This window comes from Hirundo rustica, chromosome 19 (assembly GCF_015227805.2).
Source record: "Hirundo rustica isolate bHirRus1 chromosome 19, bHirRus1.pri.v3, whole genome shotgun sequence".
NCBI lineage: Eukaryota > Metazoa > Chordata > Aves > Passeriformes > Hirundinidae > Hirundo > Hirundo rustica.
This window is the reverse complement of record NC_053468.1, coordinates 3,336,983-3,357,575: the sequence shown is the minus strand read 5'-3', so window position 1 is coordinate 3,357,575 and position 20,593 is coordinate 3,336,983. Positions and strand designations below refer to the sequence as shown.

Here is a 20,593-nt window from a genome sequence, read left to right as displayed (position 1 = left end):
CCCACAGGGACAGAAATTATCCCTTAACAAGGAAACAAATACAGGAGGCATCCAAGCGGTGCTTCACATTCAGTTTAATTAGAACAGTGCTACTGATTAATTCGTACTCGGACATAATTTACCAACAGCATTAACGACACGAGCCATGGACAACAGTTTGGAAGGTGAGCCGGCCTATTGTGTAGTGACTTTTGGCAACAGTCCCGCTGCTCCGTTAGCCCCGGAGCCGCTCAGTACACGTGAACCATTCCGTACAGGAAAGTCCAGAACAGGACGTAGGTGAAGAGCCCTCCCACGAGCCCCCCCGTGAACAGCGGCCTCCGCGACTTAAAGTACTTGTTCCACCGCCGCCCGGCTTTCAGCACCAGCAGCACGGAGAGGAGGACGGAGGCCAGGAAGTAGAAGATGAAGCCGTGCAGGCCGGTGAGGCCGAGGATCCCGGCCGTGGCTCCCGACAGGGCGGACACCGAGGTGCGGCAATAGTCCAGGATGGCCGCGTTTCCCCGCACCGCCGCCTCGCTGATGAACTGCGGCCCCTCGCGCTTGGCCACCACGGCGGCCATGGCTCCGCGCCGGGCTCGGGCACCTCCTCGCTCGTACCGACACTGAGGTGAAGCAAACACACGCTGTACGAGCCTGCCCGGCCTCAGGCCGCCGGGAGAGCCCCGCGGGCTCTCCCGCCCGTCCTCCCCTCCCTCCGTACCTCTCATCCACTGCGCGCAGCCCCGCCGCTCCGTCAGGCCTCGCACCGCGCCGAGGAACCCCGCACAGCGCCCGTCACCGCGGGCCGCCCGCCGGGCCCGGCCCGCCCCGACCGCGCCGGCGACACCGCCCGGCCGCCATCTTGGCGTGGGGACCGACGGGACGCGGCCGCGCGGGAGGGGAGGTGTGGGCGGGGCGGCTCCGGATTGGCTGGCGGGGAGCGAGGGGCGGGGCGGGATTGGCTGGCGGGGAGCGAAGGGCGGGGCCGGGCGAGGCGCTTTTGTTCGGGCGGCGGCAGCGACGGGGCGGACATGGCGTTCGTCCCGGGCCAGCCGGTCACCGCCGTGGTGGTGAGCGGGGACGGGACGCGTGGGCGGGCATGGCGTTCGTACTGGGCCAGCCGGTCACCGCTATTCGGGGAATACCGTGCCGGGTGCTGCTGGCCGGGATGGAGAGGGGGATGCCGGGGGTGCCCGGGAGCGCCCTGTGCGCTGTCAGCCGGCGGAGGTGCCGCCCCGGGTGCGTGGAAGGAGCGGGTGAAGGGTAAGAGACAGGGACGGGGAGACAGGTGATGGTGACGGTGCCGCCCGGCAGCGCCCTGCGGGCTGTCGGAGGGCAGAGGTCCGCGGGCAGCCCCGGTCCGCGGGCGAAGGGCGCGGCCGCTCGGTCCGCAGCGCCGCCGGCCCCGGTTACCGCCCCGGCGGCCGCTCCCTGCCTCGGGGGCTGTCAGATTCTCCGTCCGCGATACCGGGTGGGAGAACAGAGGGGGAACTCCTCTGGGCAGAGGGGCCGAGCCCTGGCCCGGGGCTGCTCAGCTATTGCTTGAGAAAAAATGGAGCGAATCCTGCGTTCTCCTGGTAGCGGGACCTTGCGGCAGCCGAGCCCAGGCTCGGTGCGGTGCCCGCTCTGCGCGGGCAGGGGCAGGATAAGCACCTGCTTGTCTGGGTGGGGTTTAGGAAGCAGAGCTTTCAGAGTGAGATAATGGCTTCAATCAACACGCAGTGCAAGTTAGGGATTCTGTGCTTTTCCCTGGCTGGAATGGTAACTGGGTGTGTGGCCCCGGCTGAGGACACGAATGCTGTGCCCAGGGAGTTTGGAGTTTAGTGGGGAAGTTCAGGGTCTGTTTGACAGGAGAGTCACAGAATAGTTTGGGTTGGAAGGCACCCATGAAGGTCATCTCATCCGCTCCCCTGCAAAGAGCAGGAACATCTTCCATTAGATAGGGCTGAAGCACCTTTGGAGAGGTTATTTGGTCAGTTTTCACCCTGGCTCAGGAATTGCACCAGCTGGCATTTCTACAATGCTGACATAATGCACAAAGCTGGTCAGATGCCTTTGTGCATGGGGCAGTGAGGAACCTGCCCCGGGTTACAAAAGTTATCCTGAAAAAGAACCATCCTAATAATAGGTTGTTATTTCTGCTGATAGGACTAGCAGGAACATAAGGCATGTGGATAACGAGCAAGATGAGGCTGGTCATGAGTAACTGCTGGTTATCAAGGCATGAGTCATGTTTAAAGAGACCTGCTGTGGTTTTAGTGTTGTTCCCTTCTATTCCCAGGCAGGCAGGAAAGCTCTGAGTAATCGAGGTGCTGGGCTGTGTTGTGGGATCTCTGTGAAAGACAATCTAACTGAGTCTGAAGCATCTGTGTCTGAAATGCACTTGAAATTTCTTCCACTTCCATCGCAATACTCAGCTATTTGATCTCTTTCTTGTTCCAGCAAAGAATTGAAATACATAAGCTTCGTCAAGGTGACAATCTGATTCTGGGGTTCAGCATTGGGGGTGGCATCGATCAGGACCCTACTCAGAATCCTTTCTCTGAAGACAAGACTGACAAGGTCAGATAATCTTTTTCTGTAGCAACTCCCTCTCCCAAAGGCTGAGATACCCAAATGATCATCTGTCCTCCACCACAGCTACTCTGTTTTTCCATTATCACTTGCAGGCTGATATTATTCAAGTGACTCCTCCACCTTTTCTATTTTCCAACATTGCACAAGCCTGTTTCTAACTAAAACCTCATAATACTCTACAGAGTGTTTTAGTGTTGTCAGTCAAATAGCCCTTGAGTACTGAATCCTCCCATATTTAGTAGATGAACACTTAATTTTTTGTTTTCCAGGGTATCTATGTAACAAGGGTGACACAGGGAGGCCCAGCAGAAGTTGCAGGACTCCAGATTGGAGATAAGATCATGCAGGTAAGCACCAGGATAAGACAGTACTGATGTAGTACCAGCTGCACCGTGCAGAGGAGCATCTACTAGGGAAAATAATCTTCTGGGTAATTCCCAGGACAGTTTGTTGGGTTTATAAATAAACGGAGCTGTCACATAACCATATCCACTATGTGGTTCTGATAGAATAGTCACAGGACACCTGTGAGTCCCTGCACCTGCTTTAATTTTTTTAATATTTTTTTTTGTTTTGTTTTGTTTTTGTTTTTTCCCAGGTGAATGGCTGGGATATGACAATGGTGACCCATGACCAGGCCAGGAAGAGGCTGACCAAAAGGAATGAGGAGGTGGTACGGCTGCTGGTGACCAGGCAGTCCCTGCAGAAGGCTGTGCAGCAATCCATGATGTCCTAATCCATCGTCCAGCTGGGGAGGGGGTGGGGAGGGAGATGTATAGACTGGTATCAAAGAAAGAAGCAAATATTAGACTGGAACAGGTTGTCTGGAAGGAGTGCATGTTCCTACCTGTGGTAAACACTACTTTTTTTTTTTTAACTTCTTCTGGTGTAACTGGCAGTAGCAAAACAATACTCCCCTCAGCAGAGTGCTTCTCTAAAGTCTGCCCTGCAGGTTCATGGCAAGACTTGTGTAGTCATGGCTTTCAGGACAGGACAGACCCAAGTTATCTAAAAGCAACTGGAAAAGCCTTAACTTGGACAGGATTCTTCTGTAGCGCAAAAGACTCCTATTTTAGGAGGAGATGTGGTTTCTGCTATGGGAGACCAGAGGGTTTGCTGTGCCTAAGCTTTTAGAAGGGAGCTGTCCTGTCCCGCCCTGCTACTTAATTCAAATGCCAGAGTTCAGAGCTGCACAGTGCTGTGGGGAGGAGCACTGTACTAATCCTTCACTGTGTGCAAGATACAGAGTTTGGGGCATTACAGTTTCCTGCAAAGAGTCCCTGGACAAAGCAGCCTCTTCAGGCAAGAAACAACTGAGTAACACACAAGTGTTAGACCAATGCCTGTGAAATACACTACAACTTCATGGATACTACAGTTCAACCTCAGTGGCAGGGTAAAACCTGAATTCTCCTTGTTCCCAGTTTGTACCATCAGATGAACTGAGTTTAATTTAAACGAATATGGAGCAGGAAACAAAACAATGTTCCTGAACTTACCAGAAATGCTGCTCGTAGCTGTAGAGTTTTCAGTTCTTCATTCCATTTCTATGAGACTTGAAATGAGAGGGATTTTGGTTTGTCTTTTAGAAGACTTTGTTTATATCAGTGATTTATTGGATGGAAGAGATGAATAGCCAGTAACTTGCAGAAGTGCCTCTTGACCAAATTTAAACTTCTAGTAGGATAATAAGTGGTTTAAATCAACTTGCCACAGGACTGAAGATTCTTGCTGCAACCCTAAGTCCACAATCTAGCATCCTGTGGTTTGTTAGCCAGCTAGCTTTACAATTATCCAAAACCTGGAGTTTTTAATCCTCTTCAGCTGATCGATACATATCTATAGTTTCCTTAAGCAGCCTTGAGGTAAGCTGTTGTAAATAGAGCACGAGGATGTGGCAGACTAATTTATTCAGTACCTTATTGCTGTGCCACGTACGCTGTGATTGATGCATCTCAGACTGTCCTGTGTACACCAGCAGATGCCTACTTACCAATTTTATATCTCTGGAATTACTACAATCTTGCTTTGGAATTTTGTTACTTAAGAACTCAGTAGTAAATTTTAAGTCTTTCAAGTTGGAGTTATTTTTGTTACTATAAAGATACACTGCTATTTGTACTGCTTTTTTCACTTGATTTTACACACAATAAAACAAAGTTGGTTTTCCTGAGCTGTTTCTCCTTGTACTCCTTTAAGAGTGCAACATCACTTGCGTGCCTCCAGCTGAGACCTTTTTTGTTATATTGTGGAATTACTGAGATCAGTAAGGTCTGGTTTCACTGGTGGGGAACTGTCAAACCTCACCTGGGATCTAGTTTTCCTTAGGTTGACACCTAGAAAGACACATTAGGTTTTAAGCATTCAAGTAAAAATGCATAGACTCCCTCCTAATTACTTGTCTTAGCACCTTTGAAAGAGCTTTCAGTGAAATAAGAATACAGTTTCTGTTAGGATTTTTTTAATAAAGAGTTCAAATTGTAATATTTGTGCATTTGTTACCAACCTCATTATTGTGATGTACACCACTGTGGCCAGCCTGAGTGGTGGTGGACTGTGAGCTGTCTGGGAAAGGTCAGCAGCAGCATTTGGATCCACAGACAGTCTTCAGTCATTAAAAATATTAAGTAGTTGCTTAAAGGTGATCTCAGATTTTTGGAAGACAGAACTCCGCTCTTTGTGCTTCACCTCCAATCAGAAAGACATAATTTGGTCTTTCTCTTCCCTGTGGCTGGTGAAAAAAGAGCCATGTGTTGCTTGGACAGCTCCCACCGAGCTGTGTGTGCAGCTTCAACAGGTACAAGTGTCCCATGTGCAGCTGAGAGCTCGTTGTCCTTAAGGCATCCGGCAGTCAGTGCTTGGCAATGCAACAGTTTGTGTTTCAGCCCAGAGAGGATCAAGTCACAGACAGAGATCAGAATCAGTATTTCTGGTAACTGGCAGCAAGAATCTTGAAAGCCCTCAGACAGGGTAGGGACAAGTTCAGTTTAAAGTTTTAGTCTCCACAAGTGACGTCTGTTATTCACAAGGTTCATACCCTCGTCTCCTGTACAGACAGTAGTGCTGGGCCATGAAAACAATATCAAAGATGATGGAGAAAACACCCAGGCCAAACTTGGTTGGATCTCCAAAGATTAACCTCCACTCATCTGTCAAACACAGAATTAGAGTTAAGTCTGATTCCTCAAGTGTAGTCTTAAAAAACTATAGAGAAGTTCATGTCTATTACCTGCACTGCTCAGATGCACCTAAGGCTGACTGGAGTGCACATCTTATGCAAAGCTAATTAATAACTCTTCCTGTGGTTTTTTCAGGATGGCTACTTCATTTTATATCTCGAGAGAATATGAACACATTCTTTATCCTTCCTATAAGAACAGCTCCCCACATCACAGCACAAACATCATTCTGAGATAACCTAGTGGTTTATATCTGCTTTGTAGTGGGATGTCCCACCCCATTAAGACAGGCTCCAGCATCTCAGTTCCGGGCTTACCGTTGTTGTATGACTGCAAAAACATCTGGAGAAGGCTGAAGCTTCCACCAGTGAAGTCCAGTAACACATTTCCAATACTCCATCCCTCAGTACTCTTCCGCCGGAAATTCATGTAGGCCTGGGAGTGTGACAAGTCCGAGTGTCATACACAAGCATTTGGGATTGACTTTCAAGCAGCTTTCAGTACAATTCTACTGGTTTGTCCCTATTAATAAATAATCATTGGTGGTTTAGTCTCTTCAGACTTTCGAGAGCACACACTGCAGGCTTAGGGTGGCAGGGATATGGGATGCAAGCAGAATAATTCAGATTTACCTGGGGGAAGTATTTTATCAGTGTGACTGCTAACTTAATGTAGGAGAAGCAGAACAAGAATTGCAGCCATGTCATCTCCTCAGCTGCAGCCAGGAACAGCGTTGTGAAGGTGAAGATCCATGCAAGTGCCAGGAGTCCAACAACAACTTTGGATACTTTCTGACCTGCTCTCTGAAACAGAAACACAGATATTGGCCGGGTCACACATCCCCAGACACAAAGATCCCGCTTGCTCAGGACCCTGCAACACTACAGCCCAAACCTGCTTTACCAGTCAGGCTGGTACCACAGGAGTAAAATTAAGCAAGTGCTACAGCAACCAGCTGGAAGTTTGCAAGAGCTGATGAGCAATATTCATATCAATCATTTAAAACACTGCTGTCCCTGAGCAAGGAGGAACAGTATTCTTGAGTATTTATGGTGCATAATCTGTAACAAATCTCCAAAATTCAATCTGATGAGATCAAGAATTCCTGTATGTGCAAAAGGCTGATAATACCATTATGGTAAAAGATTTATGGTTGCTTTCTAATTCTTCACTAGTTTGCAGTACCTGGCAATGATGACAGATGGGCTGTAACAGTTTTAGGTTTAGCATGACCAAAGGAAGAACCCCAAAACAGAAAGAGTTACCATCTAGAAAAAATTGTCCTGGTCAGATGAGAGGCTTTCACAATGAAAATTAAACCAAGAATCACCTGACTGGAATCATCAATGGGATTAAGTAAGAAGCACTTGACTGCAACAATCAGTCTCATTGAAAAGGTGTGAATTATGAAAGGGCATTTACAGCTGTTTTAGGAAGGAAGTTGAAAAAAACCTGTGTTTGCATTGCAGGGAGTAGCAAAAGTCTTATCATAGCTTGAAGAATGCTCCAAGGAAAGAGCACAGCATTTGTGTTGTGAAGAGCTCTAATCTATGTGCTGGCTAGAGAGCTGTTTGGGAACTTTATGAACTTGGCTGTTTGCCTCAGTTATTTTGAGTCCCTAAGGAGTTTACTTGTAAGCTCAGAACATCCATGAAGCCGAAGTAGATAAGGTTAGTGGAGTTGCTGCTAGATCAGGAAAGCTGAAGGCAGCTGGACTGTGAAGCTGGCTCCTGAAAAGCCGGTGGAAGTGCAGGGAATGTGGGATTTTGGAGCCCAAAAGGAGCGCGGAGGTGCCCGGCAGAGGGAGCTCTGTGCTGGCCCACAGGTGAGCCCAGCACCCAGACACACCTCGTAGATGCAGCACTGGATGATGGTGAGGAGAGTCAGAGCTACTGCGTGGAGACTGAAGAAAACATCATTGATGGCCACAGGGTTCACCCCGCTGGGATAACTGACCAGGAATTCCTCCTAAAGGTAAGAGAAAGCAAAACCAGCCACGTCTTAACTCCCTTCTGCACGTACCCACCCTCAGCATGTGTTAAGAGAGAACCATGCTCACCTTAATCAAGGGAATCCAGAAGAGCCCAACATTAAACACACTGTATGCTATAAAGCCAGTGAGGTTTAATGCTATAAAGTCAAAGCTTAGTCCAACAACACTAGAGAAGGGAAAACAACAAGAACAAAAAGAGAAACATGCATTAGAGAGTTACAGGCAGTTCCAGGGACAAACTGACCCTGAAATGTACTGATTTATTGGCAGTTTCTGCTGTAAGTAAAAGCTTCAGGCATTGTGACCACACAATGCTGTGAGTTCATCAGAAAGCTGGGTGAAATAACAGAGCTCTCATGGATCAATCAGTGTCCCTGCTTTTTAACTGCACCCCTCCATGAGCTCAGCCTGTCTGATAAAGCCCTTCCAGCCTGACGCCATAAAGCACAAGTGCATCACCGCCAGATCAAATGGTTTCATTTTCATACATGATAATGTTCCTACTTCGAGTCACTTAGCTCAAGGGGAGCTGGCCCAATGATGGCACTACAAAGAGGTGTCTGAGAAACAGCTCCCAAGGCTGGTAATCTCTGAAAGTGATCATCACAGCTGGCCCAGCCAGATGATTTACAACACGGCACCAAAAGGAATGGGGAAGCCTCCTCTATCACAAATTCACCTCAGGATCAGGTGTTTGTAGGATGCACTTGGTTTCCCTCTAACCTGCATATACAGAAGCTCACTGGGGCTGCAATTATTCAGACCCTACCTTTGCCTTTTTCACCATCTTTCCACTGATAATTCCAAATAATTGGATGGATGTAACTGAAGCTATGAACATGATTTGTAGAAGTGCTTTAGTGACTTGCAAACACATCTCTCTTTACCTTTTTCGTCTCCAGTTCTCAAAGAGTTGAGGATAAAAGGAGATGGACCAGGCAAGGAAATAGATCCAGCCAATCACCTCATCAGCATATCTCACTATGATGCTGTGAATCACTTGAAATTGAATCCTAGGCCTGTGGTTACTGCAAAAAGAATCAGTTAGTTCATGCTTTTCTCAGGACATTTTATCGTGTTCTGCTCTGAGAGAGGAAGTACAGTCCAGGTGTTGAGTCAAGACAGTAAAGATTCGGTTGGGTTCATCTGAGTTGCTCCCCTTTTCATTTGTGACCTTGTTACGTTTGGGACACCTCCCACTCCTGAGTCTTTTCTTTCCATCCTTTTACCATGGGAATGTTCCCAAAGGTCACCTTGGGAACATTCCACTCTCTCAGCACAGTGTCTGTTAGGCAAGAGCAGAGCTGCACTCCTCATGTCTCATGATCGTGCTGCCTGTGAGCGTTCCACGTGCTCACCTCTGCCTTTGCCTCAAGTTTCAAAAGCAGAAGCAAAACAAGGAAGTAACACAGGAGTATCCTGTTGCTCAGTAATATCTGCTCCATGAGCAAATACAGTCAGCTCTCTCCATCTGGCTAGGCTTTTCCTAGGAAGAAGAACTGGCATCTGTGAGCAGAGGGTTACCCTAACTGACGCAGCCCAGGAACTCCAGAACAAATCCTGCACAGTAAGAACAGTATCCCACTGGACACTGACAGCCAAATGCTTCCCAGATCAGAAAAGCTGACATGTAATCTTCCTACTTTTTGGAGGCACTATTAAAACCAGACTAAGGAGCCATGAGAACTCAGTCATCTTGTAATTAAATCTAAGACACTACTCTGCTTCTGTGCTCTCTGTTTATCTGAATACCTGGGGATTTGCTGTAGGGTTACCACATCTTCTTAACTGCATCCCACCCATGTCCCATTTACCTCCTAGGAGAAGTTAACCTAAAGGTTCCCAACTTTTAGGAAGCTACAGGATAGTAAGTAGAACAAAAAACCAGTTTCTCACCCAGTTAAGTTGGAATTATTGGCATAAAGGTAAACTGTCACTTGTCCCACATCATCTGCTTTCACTTGGAAGTCTGCTTTAGTGTGACCTGCAGGGAACTGTACCTGCAAGGCAGAGCAGAGGGAAGAAAGAAGAGTTGCACCATAACAGCAGGAGCTTTTTGCATAAGGTTACAAGTCTGTTCTGTCACTTACCTCATCAGGAAGTTCAACAATGGTGCTGTGCTTTGAGGAGTGTGTAATGTTCAGAGTTATCACCAGTGTCTCATTTAGTGGAGCCCTGAGAAGGCAGAAAAAACAAGTTAGGCTGGTGCCCGAGTCCAGAGGTTGCTTCAGGGCTGCAGGGAAGCATCTGCTCAATTCTCTCAGATGTGAGCAGCCCACACACAACAGAACCAGCCTTATACTCAGAGGAACCAGCACCAAAGTGTGTGAGTATTGCACTGGTTCTTTTAGCTGATCCAGTGATGGTTGTCTGGCCACATTGTACCTCCCTCCTCTACAGAAGTACCAAAGTCACCAAAGGATCCTATCCTATCCTGTCCCTGTGCCCATTATACTTTGCTGAAACAGGGCAGAAACAAGGCATGTGTACTTGGGGTGATGAAGGACAGAGATTACGGCAGAAAGACAAAACAAAGCAAATAAAACCTTTCCAAGTGACACAGTCCTGCACAGCTTTCCTAAAGAACTCCACTGAGACGTGATCCTTCTAGGAAATGCAAGTTTCTCTTAAGCATCAATTTTTAGAAAGGGAGGAACTGTGAATTCACTTAAGGGGGACAGCCCGTGTTCCAAAGGGAAAGTAAAGCTGCAATCATGATTTTACCTCAGAGAGATAGTGACATTTGTTGAACTTCCACTTTCTAAAGATACCACTTCAGGGACTGACAACACAATGGCTCCATCTGGGGGGGGGGAAAAACACCCACACAAATCTCAATTACTATGAACAGTTCCTTCAGAAGAACAACCTACTTTTTTTTGTTCCATAGATATTTTACTCATTCGTCCCTGCAGTATCAGATCAATCAGATAAGTACACACGATAAAAAGCAAAGTGGGAATACAGCTTCTTTGAAGGCAACCAAGCAACTTAAAAAGAGAAGTAAATAACTGTCACTTGATCATGTTGCAAGGAAGTCACTTAAATCCTTGAAGTACAACAAAAGTTCATGCCACAGGAAGGTTATAGAGTACTGCAAACCCACAACAGTTCTTGATGTGATCTTGGTGAACTAGGAGTCATAAACGCCCCAAATTTAATATAAAATTGTTTATTGGGCCGCAAATTCAAACCAAGTACCCAGCTGTCCAAGAGAATGTACATTTACAGAAACAGAGACACAGGTTGCACAGGTTGGCCTGGACATTTTTTTTTCTGTTCCCGCATATTACACAGTGTTTGTAAGAAGTTAAGTGCAGAGGAGCTCCCCAGGCACTATTTAATCTGCAGAAGTGATTTCGGAGCACGAGGCGCACAATCAGTGCCTCAGTACAGTGTAGAAGCACAAGCCGAGATAACGTGTGAGAGAAGAGCAGATGGGAAGCGCGGCATAGGTATCCCTGAAGAGATGTAATGGGATAACTAAAGAGCTGCCCTTCCCCTCTCCTACTGCTCTGGAGCCCTGCGGGCCCAAGCTGGGCTGACCAAACACTCACCGCCAGGCCCCAGCCGCGCCAGCGAGAGGCTCAGCAGAGCGGGGAGCAGGTATCGCGTCCTCATGGTGGAAAAGCTGCAGAAAAAGCAGGGAGACGCTTTCCTCAGCATCCGCACGGCCGCACAGCGCATTCCCTCCGCTGGAAGCCGCGGCAAACAGCTCCCTCCGCAGCACCACGGCCCCCAGCCCGGCCGAGGGACGCTCAGCACCCCTCGGAAGGCACCGATCTCCCCGTCCCTCTGCCTGCCCGGCCGTCCCGGGCACATCTTTACCTCAGCGCTGCTCCCGTTGACAGACCCTCCCCACCCCAACGCGCGGGACTACAAATCTCGGCAGCCCCCGCGCCCCCACCAGACCCTCGCCGCTGGCGGCGCACCGCGGTGCACCCTGGGACTTTTAGTCCTGCCGCTTTCCCCTCAGGAGCCCCAGCGGAGCGGGGTACCCGGTGCTTTGGAATGCGCCGCTGCCGAGGCGGCGGTACCGGGGCGCGGGCGGGAACCCACCTCCTTCAGCGCTCGATGCCGTCCCGGTTCTTCCCTTTTCAGCTCTCACGTGAGGCGATCGCCTGTGGACTCCCCGCCCAGCGCCCACCGCGCCGCTGCGGCCGCCCCCGGGTGCCATCTTGGGTGTGGCGGAGCTAGCCCGTGAGGGGGTTCCAGCTGTGAGCGGAGGTGCAGGGCGGGCTCGGCTCCGTGTTGGTTTGGCTTTGATGAAAAGCGTGGTTTAAAGCTGCGCGGGAGGGGAAGGGGCGGTTTGTCATTCTCACAGTGGCCGGGGAGAGCTGAGGGCAGGGAGGCACCTTCAGCCTGAGGGCGAAGTCCGCGTCGCGCTCCCGCCCCGTCCTTCGGAGCCCGCTCTGCGGCGCCGGGAGCCGTGTGGGGCTCGGCATGGTGGGTGTTGGTCCGCCTGTCCGTGCTGGACAAGGTGACAGCCATCCCCTCATGGCCGCGGCGGGCGGGCCTGGACCCACCTGTGTGCTGGGCATTGACCTGGGCACGACGTCGGTGAAGGCAGCGCTGGTGACAGGGACAGAGCGAGGGCTGGCGCTGGCACAGAGCTGCTCCAGGGAGACGCAGGCACACAGCGATAGCCTGGGAGCTGCGCCGCAGGTAAGGGCTGGCAGGGAGCGCTGAGGGAAGCTGCAGGACACCGGCCTTGCCTTGCCGTGGTTGGGTTGTTTGGTACGTTGAGCAGAGTCCTATGGCTTTTCTGGGTTGTCTGTGTGCCCAGATTGGCAGCATGTGTCTGGATGTCGAAAAGCAGAGTTAAAACAACCCCCTGCTCACCGTTCAAGAAAGTCAAGCAGAGCTGCTTGACTTAAAAAAGGACCCAGGTTTTGAAAAATTGCCTAAGACACTCTAAAACTATTCTCCCATGAGGCACCACCTTTTTTTTGATACTCTCAGTCAGGAAACAGCAACCACTTGCCAACTGGAAGGGTATTTTATTTTGCACTTCAGAGTGAGGTTGAATCATAACTAGGAACTCCCCGTGGAAATAACCAGAAACAAGTACTCCTGTTAAAGATCTTTACATCCATTGTGTTGGTCAATCTAAAAAATAATTAATCAGAATCATAAAAAATGTGCACCATTTCTGATACCAAGGATACCAAACAGGCCAACCCTCCTCCTGCCAATTTACGCAGCCTAAAGTACTTATGCACGAAGTTCACATTTATTTGTACACTCTGTTGCAATAGTTTTGTAATCTTCATACTCGTCTGTCAGAGAGTAACCTGAACCTTTGAAAGTGTGAAAGCTTCTCCTGGGGAGCAGTTGGGTCAGTTTGCTGGGTGGTTCTAGGAATAGAATATCCAGAAATGGAATATCAGCATCATCAAAATCATCAGTGAGTAAATAGGGAGGAGCTTTAGGAGGAGGTAGGGGAGACTTCACACCTGTCAGAACACTTGGATAATTCCCTTTGTGAGGAAAATGAAGAGCGGTAGATGAGGTGAATTAATGAAAGCTTGTAGTCAGCAGTCATGGATTTTTTTAAAGTTATGGTTGAGTGTGGTTATTTAGGAAATGAAAAATTATTTGACCTTCAGTTTAAGAGGCTCAACTTGCTAGAATTGATTTTTAGGTTTTGTGGGTTTGTGGGGCTTTCTGCAATTTTTCTTTTCTTTTGACAGTTTAGTAGTAAATCTTACTCTAATAAATGCTGTTGAACTAAATGAATTCTGTCCTTCACTTCTGACCAAAGCAACCTTGTTTAATAAATACACTGAGTGAATCCTAATGGCTTCATGCTCAGGATAATGTTTTGTGGTTGCAGGGAATGGAGCAGGATGTCCAGAAAATCATAAGAGCATTGAATGAATGCCTTGCTGCTCTGCCTCAGCAGCAGCTTCAGCAAGTCACCCACATTGGTGTTTCTGGACAAATGCATGGGGTTGTGTTTTGGAAAAGCGATAAAGGTAACATTTGTTTTTTAACATTCCTGCTCAGAGTATTAGGATGCAGAAAATTAAATTGTAACAGAGAAGTGATTCTGTGATTAAACTGCTGCGCCACTTTGGTCTTCTCTAAACAGAATTAACAGATCTCTTACGGGAATTTTGCCTTTTTTACTGAAATTTCAGCTACTCATTGTAGTTAATGATAAAGGATTTAACCTAATGACATCCCTGCAGAGTCAGCACAATTGTTAATATGGAGGAGGAATAGCATATTTGTGGCTCATTAATTGTTTCTCCATCACATGCTATCTGCTGCCATTTTGAAAGAACTTCTGCATCATGTGAATAACTTGCAGGGGGATTTTATTCACCTCATAAAACCCTTACCTAAATGCTGTCTAGCATCTCAATAACTGTGTGTTTCTCCCCCACAAAATCCCAAGACTTTTTTTTTTCCTAGCAAGTAATACATAGACTGTCATATTGCATTCATTTTGTTGCTTATGCTTCTGTTAGTAGGAGCTGAGAAAGCACTGTGGTGAGGATTGTGGATGCTCAGCTGCTTGCCAAGATCTCAGAAACAAAATCAGCTGCAGTGAGGTAGTCATGTGGGGCTTGGTTGTGCAAATACTCAGATAATCCTTGTGATAGTGAGGATATTTGAAGAATCCAGGCCTTGGATTGCCAGCCCTGTGAGATAAGGATGGATTATCTTCTTGGCTAATGCCTTAAAAACCTACTGGAGTCTAAGGCTTCCGGACTGTGGGTCCATGTCTTCCTTCATTTAACCCTGTAATGTGCTCATCTGGACAATTATGCAAGTCTTATTATCACAGGAGTTATCCAGATTTATTGTAAACCACAGGGCAGATTTCCCAGAAGTACTGGTCACTGCCTGTCAGAAGTTGTCAGGGTCTTAATTGCTTGAAGAGGCACTGTACTATTAATTTCTGGCTGTAATTTTGCATTAAATACTAAAAATGATTAGAAAGGAAGAAGTTCAAGGGCTGATGGACTGAAGGAGCTGTTGTTTTTTCCCAGCTGTCCCAGGAGCTGCATAACAAAGCCTTGTGTATTCATAGGCACAGATTCTTATGTCATATTGGTAAATATTTTATGTCCTAAAGCCACATGCCACTTTAGTTTCATTTCTATCAACTGAAAGAGGGTGTTTGCTCTCAGTTGTTTTGAGTGGACTAAGTGAATCCAGGACCTTTGGGACACAAATAAAAATTTTAATGGCATCCTTTAGGGTTAGATATATGACTAATAATATTTCTTAGAATCCATTTAAAACTAGAAAAGCGAGCCAATTGGAAATTCAGTTCAAACAGATTTGATAGAACAGGGAATTGAGGGAAAAAGTATGTGTTTTATTTTGCATGTTTCTCATGGCACCTCCCAGCCTTCAGGGCTACTTTTTACTGTGTTGAGTGTGACTTCCAAGCCCTGTTTCCAGCCCAAGGATTACTTTTTTTAGCCATATTTGTGCGAGTCAGGAAGCCAAGTCTCTTCTATTGACTCTTTGCTCCCTGGCCAAAACCCAAGAGTTTGCCTCAATTCCAGAGTGAGTGACCTGTCCTGTCCTTGCCCTGTGTCCAGGGATGGCCCAGGAGAGGTCAGAGCTGTTCCCTGGAATGTGCTGGCAAACAGTGCTTTGAGCCCAGCCTCTCCTCTTCAGTGAAAGAATGTGAAGGTGTCCTCAAAGGTGTGGTGTTCTCTGCTCAAAAGGAACGTACTGGACTGGGAAACTGAATTAAGCCCTGAATTAAACCCTGTCCTACCTTTGGTGAAGCTTTGTTGTGCGTACGTGAGGGTTTTACTCTTTAGTACTTTGCATTCCACTGCTTAATACTCACAGATCCAGATTTCTTGTTGCTTTGGCTCCAGAGGTGATGCAGCTCTGTGCTGTCCATCCTGTGCAGTTCATTTCTGAGGCAGCATTCTCCAGGTGCTGATGTGGCACATCCCAGCTGAGGTTTTCATGTGAGAGCTGCCATGCCAGCTCCTCACCTCCCATAGCAGACTGTGGTTGGGTTTTTTTGAGGCTCACCTGATATTTAAGTTGTATCTTTAATATCTCTCTTCAAGAGAAGGAAGGCTTTGGATACCATTATCTGTATTACAAAGGGCGATTTGCATTATGATGTCATCTAGGGCTGAAAACTAAGACTAATTTGATTACACTCTCTGCTTCTGATGTATTTAACAAATTGTCAGGTGTGTCCAGAAATGAAGAATGCCAGGCAGGCTGTGCTGAAGGGAGTCACTGGATTTCTTGGATTCTGTTTTGTTTTCAGGTTGCAAGTGGTCAGAGAGTGGCACAGGCTCTGCCTTTGAGCCACACCAGGTCAGCCACCTGGTCACCTGGCAGGACGGCCGCTGCAGCCCCGCCTTCCTCACTTCCCTTCCTCTGCCCCAGTCACACGTGAGCCTGGCTACAGGATTTGGGTGTGCCACAGTGTACTGGTATTTAAAGAACAGGTACATTGCTGCTCGAAAGGCTGTTTCTCATCTTGAATTCATGTGACAGTTAGTATTCTTGTAGCACGTCAGTGCTGCTGCAGGCTGAGGGGCTGTGCTTCTCTGGAATCATAATCTTCATTAAGTAGTCAAAGAATATTTAAAATGGCAGTGTTTAATATAAATTATATGTAATTGAGCATGCAAGACTCTCTGACCTCGTAAAAATACTACAGATCTCTAATAGAAGGATAAGCTTCTGACCATATAGGAACAGAAGCTTTTAAGAATCATAGAATAATTCTAGTCTGTAATACTGCTCAGAGGAGCTCTGCTAATGCAGTTTGGACACTGTCATTTTGCCTTGTGATGCTTTGTGGAAAGTACAGACATGCCTAAAACAGTAACAGAGTTGCTTGGTCTGGTTGCTGCCAGATGCTGAAACAGAGTCTCTAAATTAATTTCAGTTCCTTCCTTCCTCAGGCACTGAGACAGATCCTCATGAGGTGACACAAATGTTCTGCTTTATTGTGCCATGTTTGCAGAGGATATAATTTTTCACTTGTGACTTGGCATCAGCAAGACTTGCTTTTCTGTTTCATGTTTCTCAAAGAGCCAGTCTCTTCTTCTGCAATGAGTTCAGGTTCAATAAATGGAGAATAATTTATTAGCTCTTGTTTGTTTCCACTGTGTGTCCAGCATGACGTGATCTTTAAGTCATGAGCCCAGCTGCTTTGTTTTGCTTCACATTTGGTACATTTCCATTCATATAATTTGTGGATCCCAGAGCAAGTGGGAATTTACCTATTTTTCAGTAATGCTCCAGGATCAACAATGCTGTTTTATTTCACACAAATAATTACTGCTTTCCTGGTAATTTTTTCAATGCTGTGCTTTTGAACCTAGACAACACATTCCTTGAAGTTGCCCTCTCTCCGTCTTCCATCTGGAGATAATTATTGCTGCAGCTTGGATAACAAATTCCATTTAAAAAACCAAACCAAAACGATAAGATGCAGGTTGATCACTGAGGTGGCTGTTTGATATTTAAATGGGCTCACACGTCTGAAGTTCCCCCTAGCAATGAAACTTGTCTTCTCTCACTGCCTTATAGTAAAAAACCCTTTTTTTTCCCTGTTTTTCAAACATCTTGTTTAAAAGTCCAGATTTTCTGAAGGCTTATGATGCAGCAGGCACCATCCAGGACTACGTGGTTGCTATGTTGTGTGACCTGAAGAAGCCACTCATGTCTGTCCAGAATGCTGCCAGCTGGGGATATTTTAACTGCAGAAACAAGAGCTGGAATACTGACATGTAAGTGCCAAGGCCATCCCGTGGGGTTTGTGCACTGCTTGTGTCAGGCAGCGTGAGCACCTCTTTGGGCCCTGACTGTTGATGTGCTACACATAAAAAAAGTTTTAAAGTTATTCCTAATCAATTGTGGGCTGTACTGAAGAGCTATTGGGAGTTTGCTCTCTTTAAATGACAAAATCTGACCCAGCATTATTAAAAATATGTACAAGCAGCAGAGCTGAGAGCCTTATGAGTGATTGTAAGCTGTTCTCTCCCTTTCTGTGGAGGGGTGGGATGGACAAGTGTAGCCACAGTGGTAGCTGTGCCATGGTAAACAGTTCCCACTCTAGTCCTTTCACATGAGCTTCATAACTTCTGAGACTTACTTGTGATAATACTTAAGAGCTATTAAGCAATAGGAAATCTTAGAAGGAATCAGTTTTTTATTTACTTACTTATTTTAATGATTTGCTCTTTCAGGGCTGAGTGCTAAGGTCTTATATATTTCAGGGCTTAGGTTAGGCCAGGACCCCAAGGTGAAAGATCTTCTCATCAAGGTATGAAAGAGTGACAGAAATTTGCATTTTGCTGACTGAACTGTTACTAATGTGGTGGTGTTGCTGTAGCACCTGCAGCTGATTGTGTAAGGAGTTTGTTGGACCTAACTCTTCATGATTTTGTTGTGAACTACTAATTGCATGACAACTGAAGTTCTTTGATACCTAGCTGCATTTTCTTCTGGTTTTGTGATTGTCCCTTCACCCTGGACCTGCTTGTCCATATGACATCAGTAGGTTAAACTTGCTGACCAGGCCCTGTATAATCCCAGGTACTCAGATTGCATAGAAAGGAAAACTATTTATTCTTCCAAGCTGGTTTACCCAGCCCACTGGACTGGAATGCTGGCCCAGTCCTAGACAAAGCTTTCTAAACAGCTGAAAGCATCCATAAATCCAGCAGCCACAAATGTGTGGCCAGGTTCATATGTGACTTCAAAGAGTTTATGGCAGTAATGCCACACATTCCCAAACTGCTTTATTCCAGTAATGTTGTTCTGCTTCCAGACTGAAAAAATCTGGCTTTCCTGTCCACTTGCTTCCAGAGGTGGGAGACCCTGGCAGCTTTGCAGGCCAGACAACCTGTGCATGGCATGGGATACCCAAAGGAGCAAAAGTGGGAATTGCTCTGGGAGATTTCCAGTGCTCTGTTTATTCTTGTCTGACTGAGAGGACTGATGCAGGTATGATCATTTCGGGATTTAATTTGTTTTTCCTATTCTTCTCCTTCAGGGTAGCTTAGTAAAACACTGATTAATTTTTTTTTCCCTTTTTTTTTGTGTGTTTTAGTTCTTAATATCAGCACCTCTGCTCAGCTTACTATCTCAATGCCCGTGGGTTTCCAGCCTCCAGAGGCACCAGATCCTTCCTCAGCTGTCACTTATTTTCCCTACTTCAATGGTGACTACTTGGCAGTGGCAGCATCACTCAATGGAGGGAATGTGCTTGCAGCATTTGTGGGGATGGTGGCACAGTGGGCACAAGAGCTGGGTAAGTCATTCCAAGGAGAGTTGAAGCACAAAACTGAGGCTGATCATCAAGGTAAAAGGAAGCTGAGGCAGAGGAACAAGCCTAGAGCTGTTCCATCATGCCATAAAGGGAACAAGGATGTAATTCCTGGGTCACACTTCCCAGATCTCTGGAATTTCCTGCTGAAGCTTATGAACATGCTGGGACAGTCATGCTTGGACTCCACATTCATATTCCCACAAGGCCTTCTTTTGTTTCAGGGACAGAATTATTTTGTGCAAGTTGATTTTCAGAAGGCAAAGTTGTTAGATTTGAGGACAACAGCCTCTAATTTTATGTGACTGCAGTCCAAAGGAGTCCTTTTGGTGCACATTTTGCAGCACTCTAATGGATTTTAAGACTCAAACTTAGGGAATATATTTTGAGTGCTTTAAGCATGGTGTTGACAGGTGTTTTTAATAATCTCTTGGGTTTTGCACTACAGAAATAAGCTCTGAAATTGTTCTTTCAGGATATAGCCGAGGTGAATGTTGCATTCACATGGAATCCAGCCACTGAAGCTGAACCCTGCTGTTAGTCCCTTTAAAAATATTGTTTTGTGGAAGTTAGCACAGTACAGGCAAGGAGGAGTAGCTGTTATTGTCAGGAAAGGCAGTTGCTGTAATCAGAAGGTTTCTGGTATTGCACATTCTGGATACAGTCGCGTGGGAGAATTACAGTTCATTATCTTGGACACACAATTACCTTTGGGGCACGGAAAAAGATATCCAATATTTTGCTGAACAAGTGCATCAGTGTGCATTGTAAGTGTCCACATGTGAGATACAGCAGACCCTTTCAAACTGGTAACAAGGTATTTCCCATCTGCAGGATTTCAGGTTCAGGAATCTGCCATCTACCCAAGGATAATCCAAGCAGCCTTGGCCCAAAAGCACAGCAAGCTCTCAGTCCACCCGACCATATTTGGAGAGAGACACCTTCCTGAGCTGCTGGCATCAGTGAGCAGCATTGGTGCCTCTGAGCTGTCCCTGGGCCATGTCACCAGGGCCCTGTGCCGTGGCCTCGTGGAGAACCTCTGCTCCATGTTACCTGTGCAGCACCTGGAGGAGATGGGGGTCAGGAGGATCCTGGGCAGCGGCAGCGCCCTTGCCAGGAACGAGGTGCTGAGGCAGGAAGTGGAGAGGATTTTTCCATTCCCTGTGGTTTACGGGAAGGATGTGGATGCTGCTGTGGGAGCAGCTATGGTGATGTTCCACAGTAAATAAAGTCATTATTTGGAATGGCCTGAGATGCAGCTTCTGGTTTTTTTCCTGGCTCTACAGTGGTTGGGTTTTTTTACTTTATTCCACATGCACTCTCACTCGTTACAGTGGGACAAAACCCCAGCATTTAATGTCTGCTTCTCCTGGGTCTGCACATTTTGTTGCTATGTCATTCCCATTTGTGAAATGAGACGTAATTATCACATTAAATTTGTCTGAGTGACTGGGAAAGATCCATTAACTTCCTGCATAAAAAGACATTTCTTGTGAGGCTCATTTTCCTGGTAGGAAACATGTTGGAAAGGACTGGGAGAGAGGGGCTGCTGTCTAACTTGTTCTGATGCTTTTGTGCACTCCC

The 20,593-nt window shown here is 46.9% G+C and overlaps 4 protein-coding genes across 10 annotated transcripts; 2 read left to right on the top strand and 2 right to left on the bottom strand.

Annotated features, from left to right (window-relative positions):
- Positions 1-57: 57 nt before the first annotated feature.
- Positions 58-855, bottom strand: EMC6 (ER membrane protein complex subunit 6). The gene is made up of 2 exons (XM_040082359.2): positions 704-855; positions 58-605 (listed from the first exon to the last, which is right to left on the bottom strand). Exon 2 carries the CDS (start codon positions 561-563, stop codon positions 231-233), a length of 333 nt encoding a protein of 110 aa, XP_039938293.1. The 5' UTR covers positions 564-605; positions 704-855; the 3' UTR covers positions 58-230.
- A 90-nt stretch (positions 856-945) lies between these two features.
- On the top strand, positions 946-5,048 carry TAX1BP3 (Tax1 binding protein 3). Its single transcript, XM_040082736.1, has 4 exons — positions 946-1,052; positions 2,425-2,544; positions 2,829-2,906; positions 3,158-5,048. Exons 1-4 carry the CDS (start codon positions 1,014-1,016, stop codon positions 3,293-3,295), a joined length of 375 nt encoding a protein of 124 aa, XP_039938670.1. The 5' UTR covers positions 946-1,013; the 3' UTR covers positions 3,296-5,048.
- Positions 4,999-11,915, bottom strand: CTNS (cystinosin, lysosomal cystine transporter). Of its 5 annotated transcripts, none has more exons than XM_040082730.2 (11): positions 11,791-11,915; positions 11,289-11,362; positions 10,456-10,534; positions 9,822-9,906; positions 9,628-9,731; positions 8,619-8,759; positions 7,798-7,897; positions 7,587-7,706; positions 6,371-6,541; positions 6,056-6,173; positions 4,999-5,708 (listed from the first exon to the last, which is right to left on the bottom strand). In XM_040082730.2, exons 2-11 carry the CDS (start codon positions 11,350-11,352, stop codon positions 5,578-5,580), a joined length of 1,113 nt encoding a protein of 370 aa, XP_039938664.1. In that variant the 5' UTR covers positions 11,353-11,362; positions 11,791-11,915; the 3' UTR covers positions 4,999-5,577. The 5 variants fall into 5 exon arrangements, with proteins under 5 accessions (XP_039938664.1, XP_039938667.1, XP_039938666.1 ...); XM_040082733.1 differs by having other exon boundaries at positions 11,644-11,794; XM_040082732.2 differs by lacking the exon at positions 11,791-11,915 and adding an exon at positions 11,730-11,784.
- Positions 7,475-20,246, top strand: SHPK (sedoheptulokinase). 3 transcript variants are annotated; one of them, XM_040082729.2, is made up of 7 exons: positions 7,475-7,712; positions 13,568-13,709; positions 15,992-16,175; positions 17,316-17,468; positions 18,512-18,687; positions 18,794-18,994; positions 19,844-20,246. In XM_040082729.2, exons 2-7 carry the CDS (start codon positions 13,571-13,573, stop codon positions 20,236-20,238), a joined length of 1,248 nt encoding a protein of 415 aa, XP_039938663.1. In that variant the 5' UTR covers positions 7,475-7,712; positions 13,568-13,570; the 3' UTR covers positions 20,239-20,246. The 3 variants fall into 3 exon arrangements, with proteins under 3 accessions (XP_039938663.1, XP_039938661.1, XP_039938660.1); XM_040082727.2 differs by lacking the exon at positions 7,475-7,712 and adding an exon at positions 11,847-11,958; XM_040082726.2 differs by lacking the exon at positions 7,475-7,712 and adding an exon at positions 11,913-12,396.
- The last annotated feature ends 347 nt before the right edge of the window (positions 20,247-20,593 follow it).

What these genes read in the sequence shown, in the direction of transcription:
- CTNS (XM_040082730.2), bottom strand. Translation starts at nt 11,352, where the DNA reads ATGAGGACGCGATACCTGCTCCCCGCTCTGCTGAGCCTCTCGCTGGCG. An exon ending in GGCGCGGCTGGGGCCTGGCG is followed by an intron (nt 10,535 to 11,288) that starts GTGAGTGTTTGG and finishes CCCCCCCCCCAG; the next exon opens with ATGGAGCCATTGTGTTGTCA. An exon ending in TCTGGATTCCCTTGATTAAG is followed by an intron (nt 7,707 to 7,797) that starts GTGAGCATGGTT and finishes TCTTACCTTTAG; the next exon opens with GAGGAATTCCTGGTCAGTTA.
- SHPK (XM_040082726.2), top strand. Translation starts at nt 12,175, where the DNA reads ATGGTGGGTGTTGGTCCGCCTGTCCGTGCTGGACAAGGTGACAGCCAT. An exon ending in GTTTTGGAAAAGCGATAAAG is followed by an intron (nt 13,710 to 15,991) that starts GTAACATTTGTT and finishes TTTTGTTTTCAG; the next exon opens with GTTGCAAGTGGTCAGAGAGT. An exon ending in ACAGTGGGCACAAGAGCTGG is followed by an intron (nt 18,995 to 19,843) that starts GTAAGTCATTCC and finishes TCCCATCTGCAG; the next exon opens with GATTTCAGGTTCAGGAATCT.
- TAX1BP3 (XM_040082736.1), top strand. Translation starts at nt 1,014, where the DNA reads ATGGCGTTCGTCCCGGGCCAGCCGGTCACCGCCGTGGTG. An exon ending in AGCCGGTCACCGCCGTGGTG is followed by an intron (nt 1,053 to 2,424) that starts GTGAGCGGGGAC and finishes TTCTTGTTCCAG; the next exon opens with CAAAGAATTGAAATACATAA. An exon ending in CTGAAGACAAGACTGACAAG is followed by an intron (nt 2,545 to 2,828) that starts GTCAGATAATCT and finishes TTTGTTTTCCAG; the next exon opens with GGTATCTATGTAACAAGGGT.
- EMC6 (XM_040082359.2), bottom strand. Translation starts at nt 563, where the DNA reads ATGGCCGCCGTGGTGGCCAAGCGCGAGGGGCCGCAGTTCATCAGCGAG.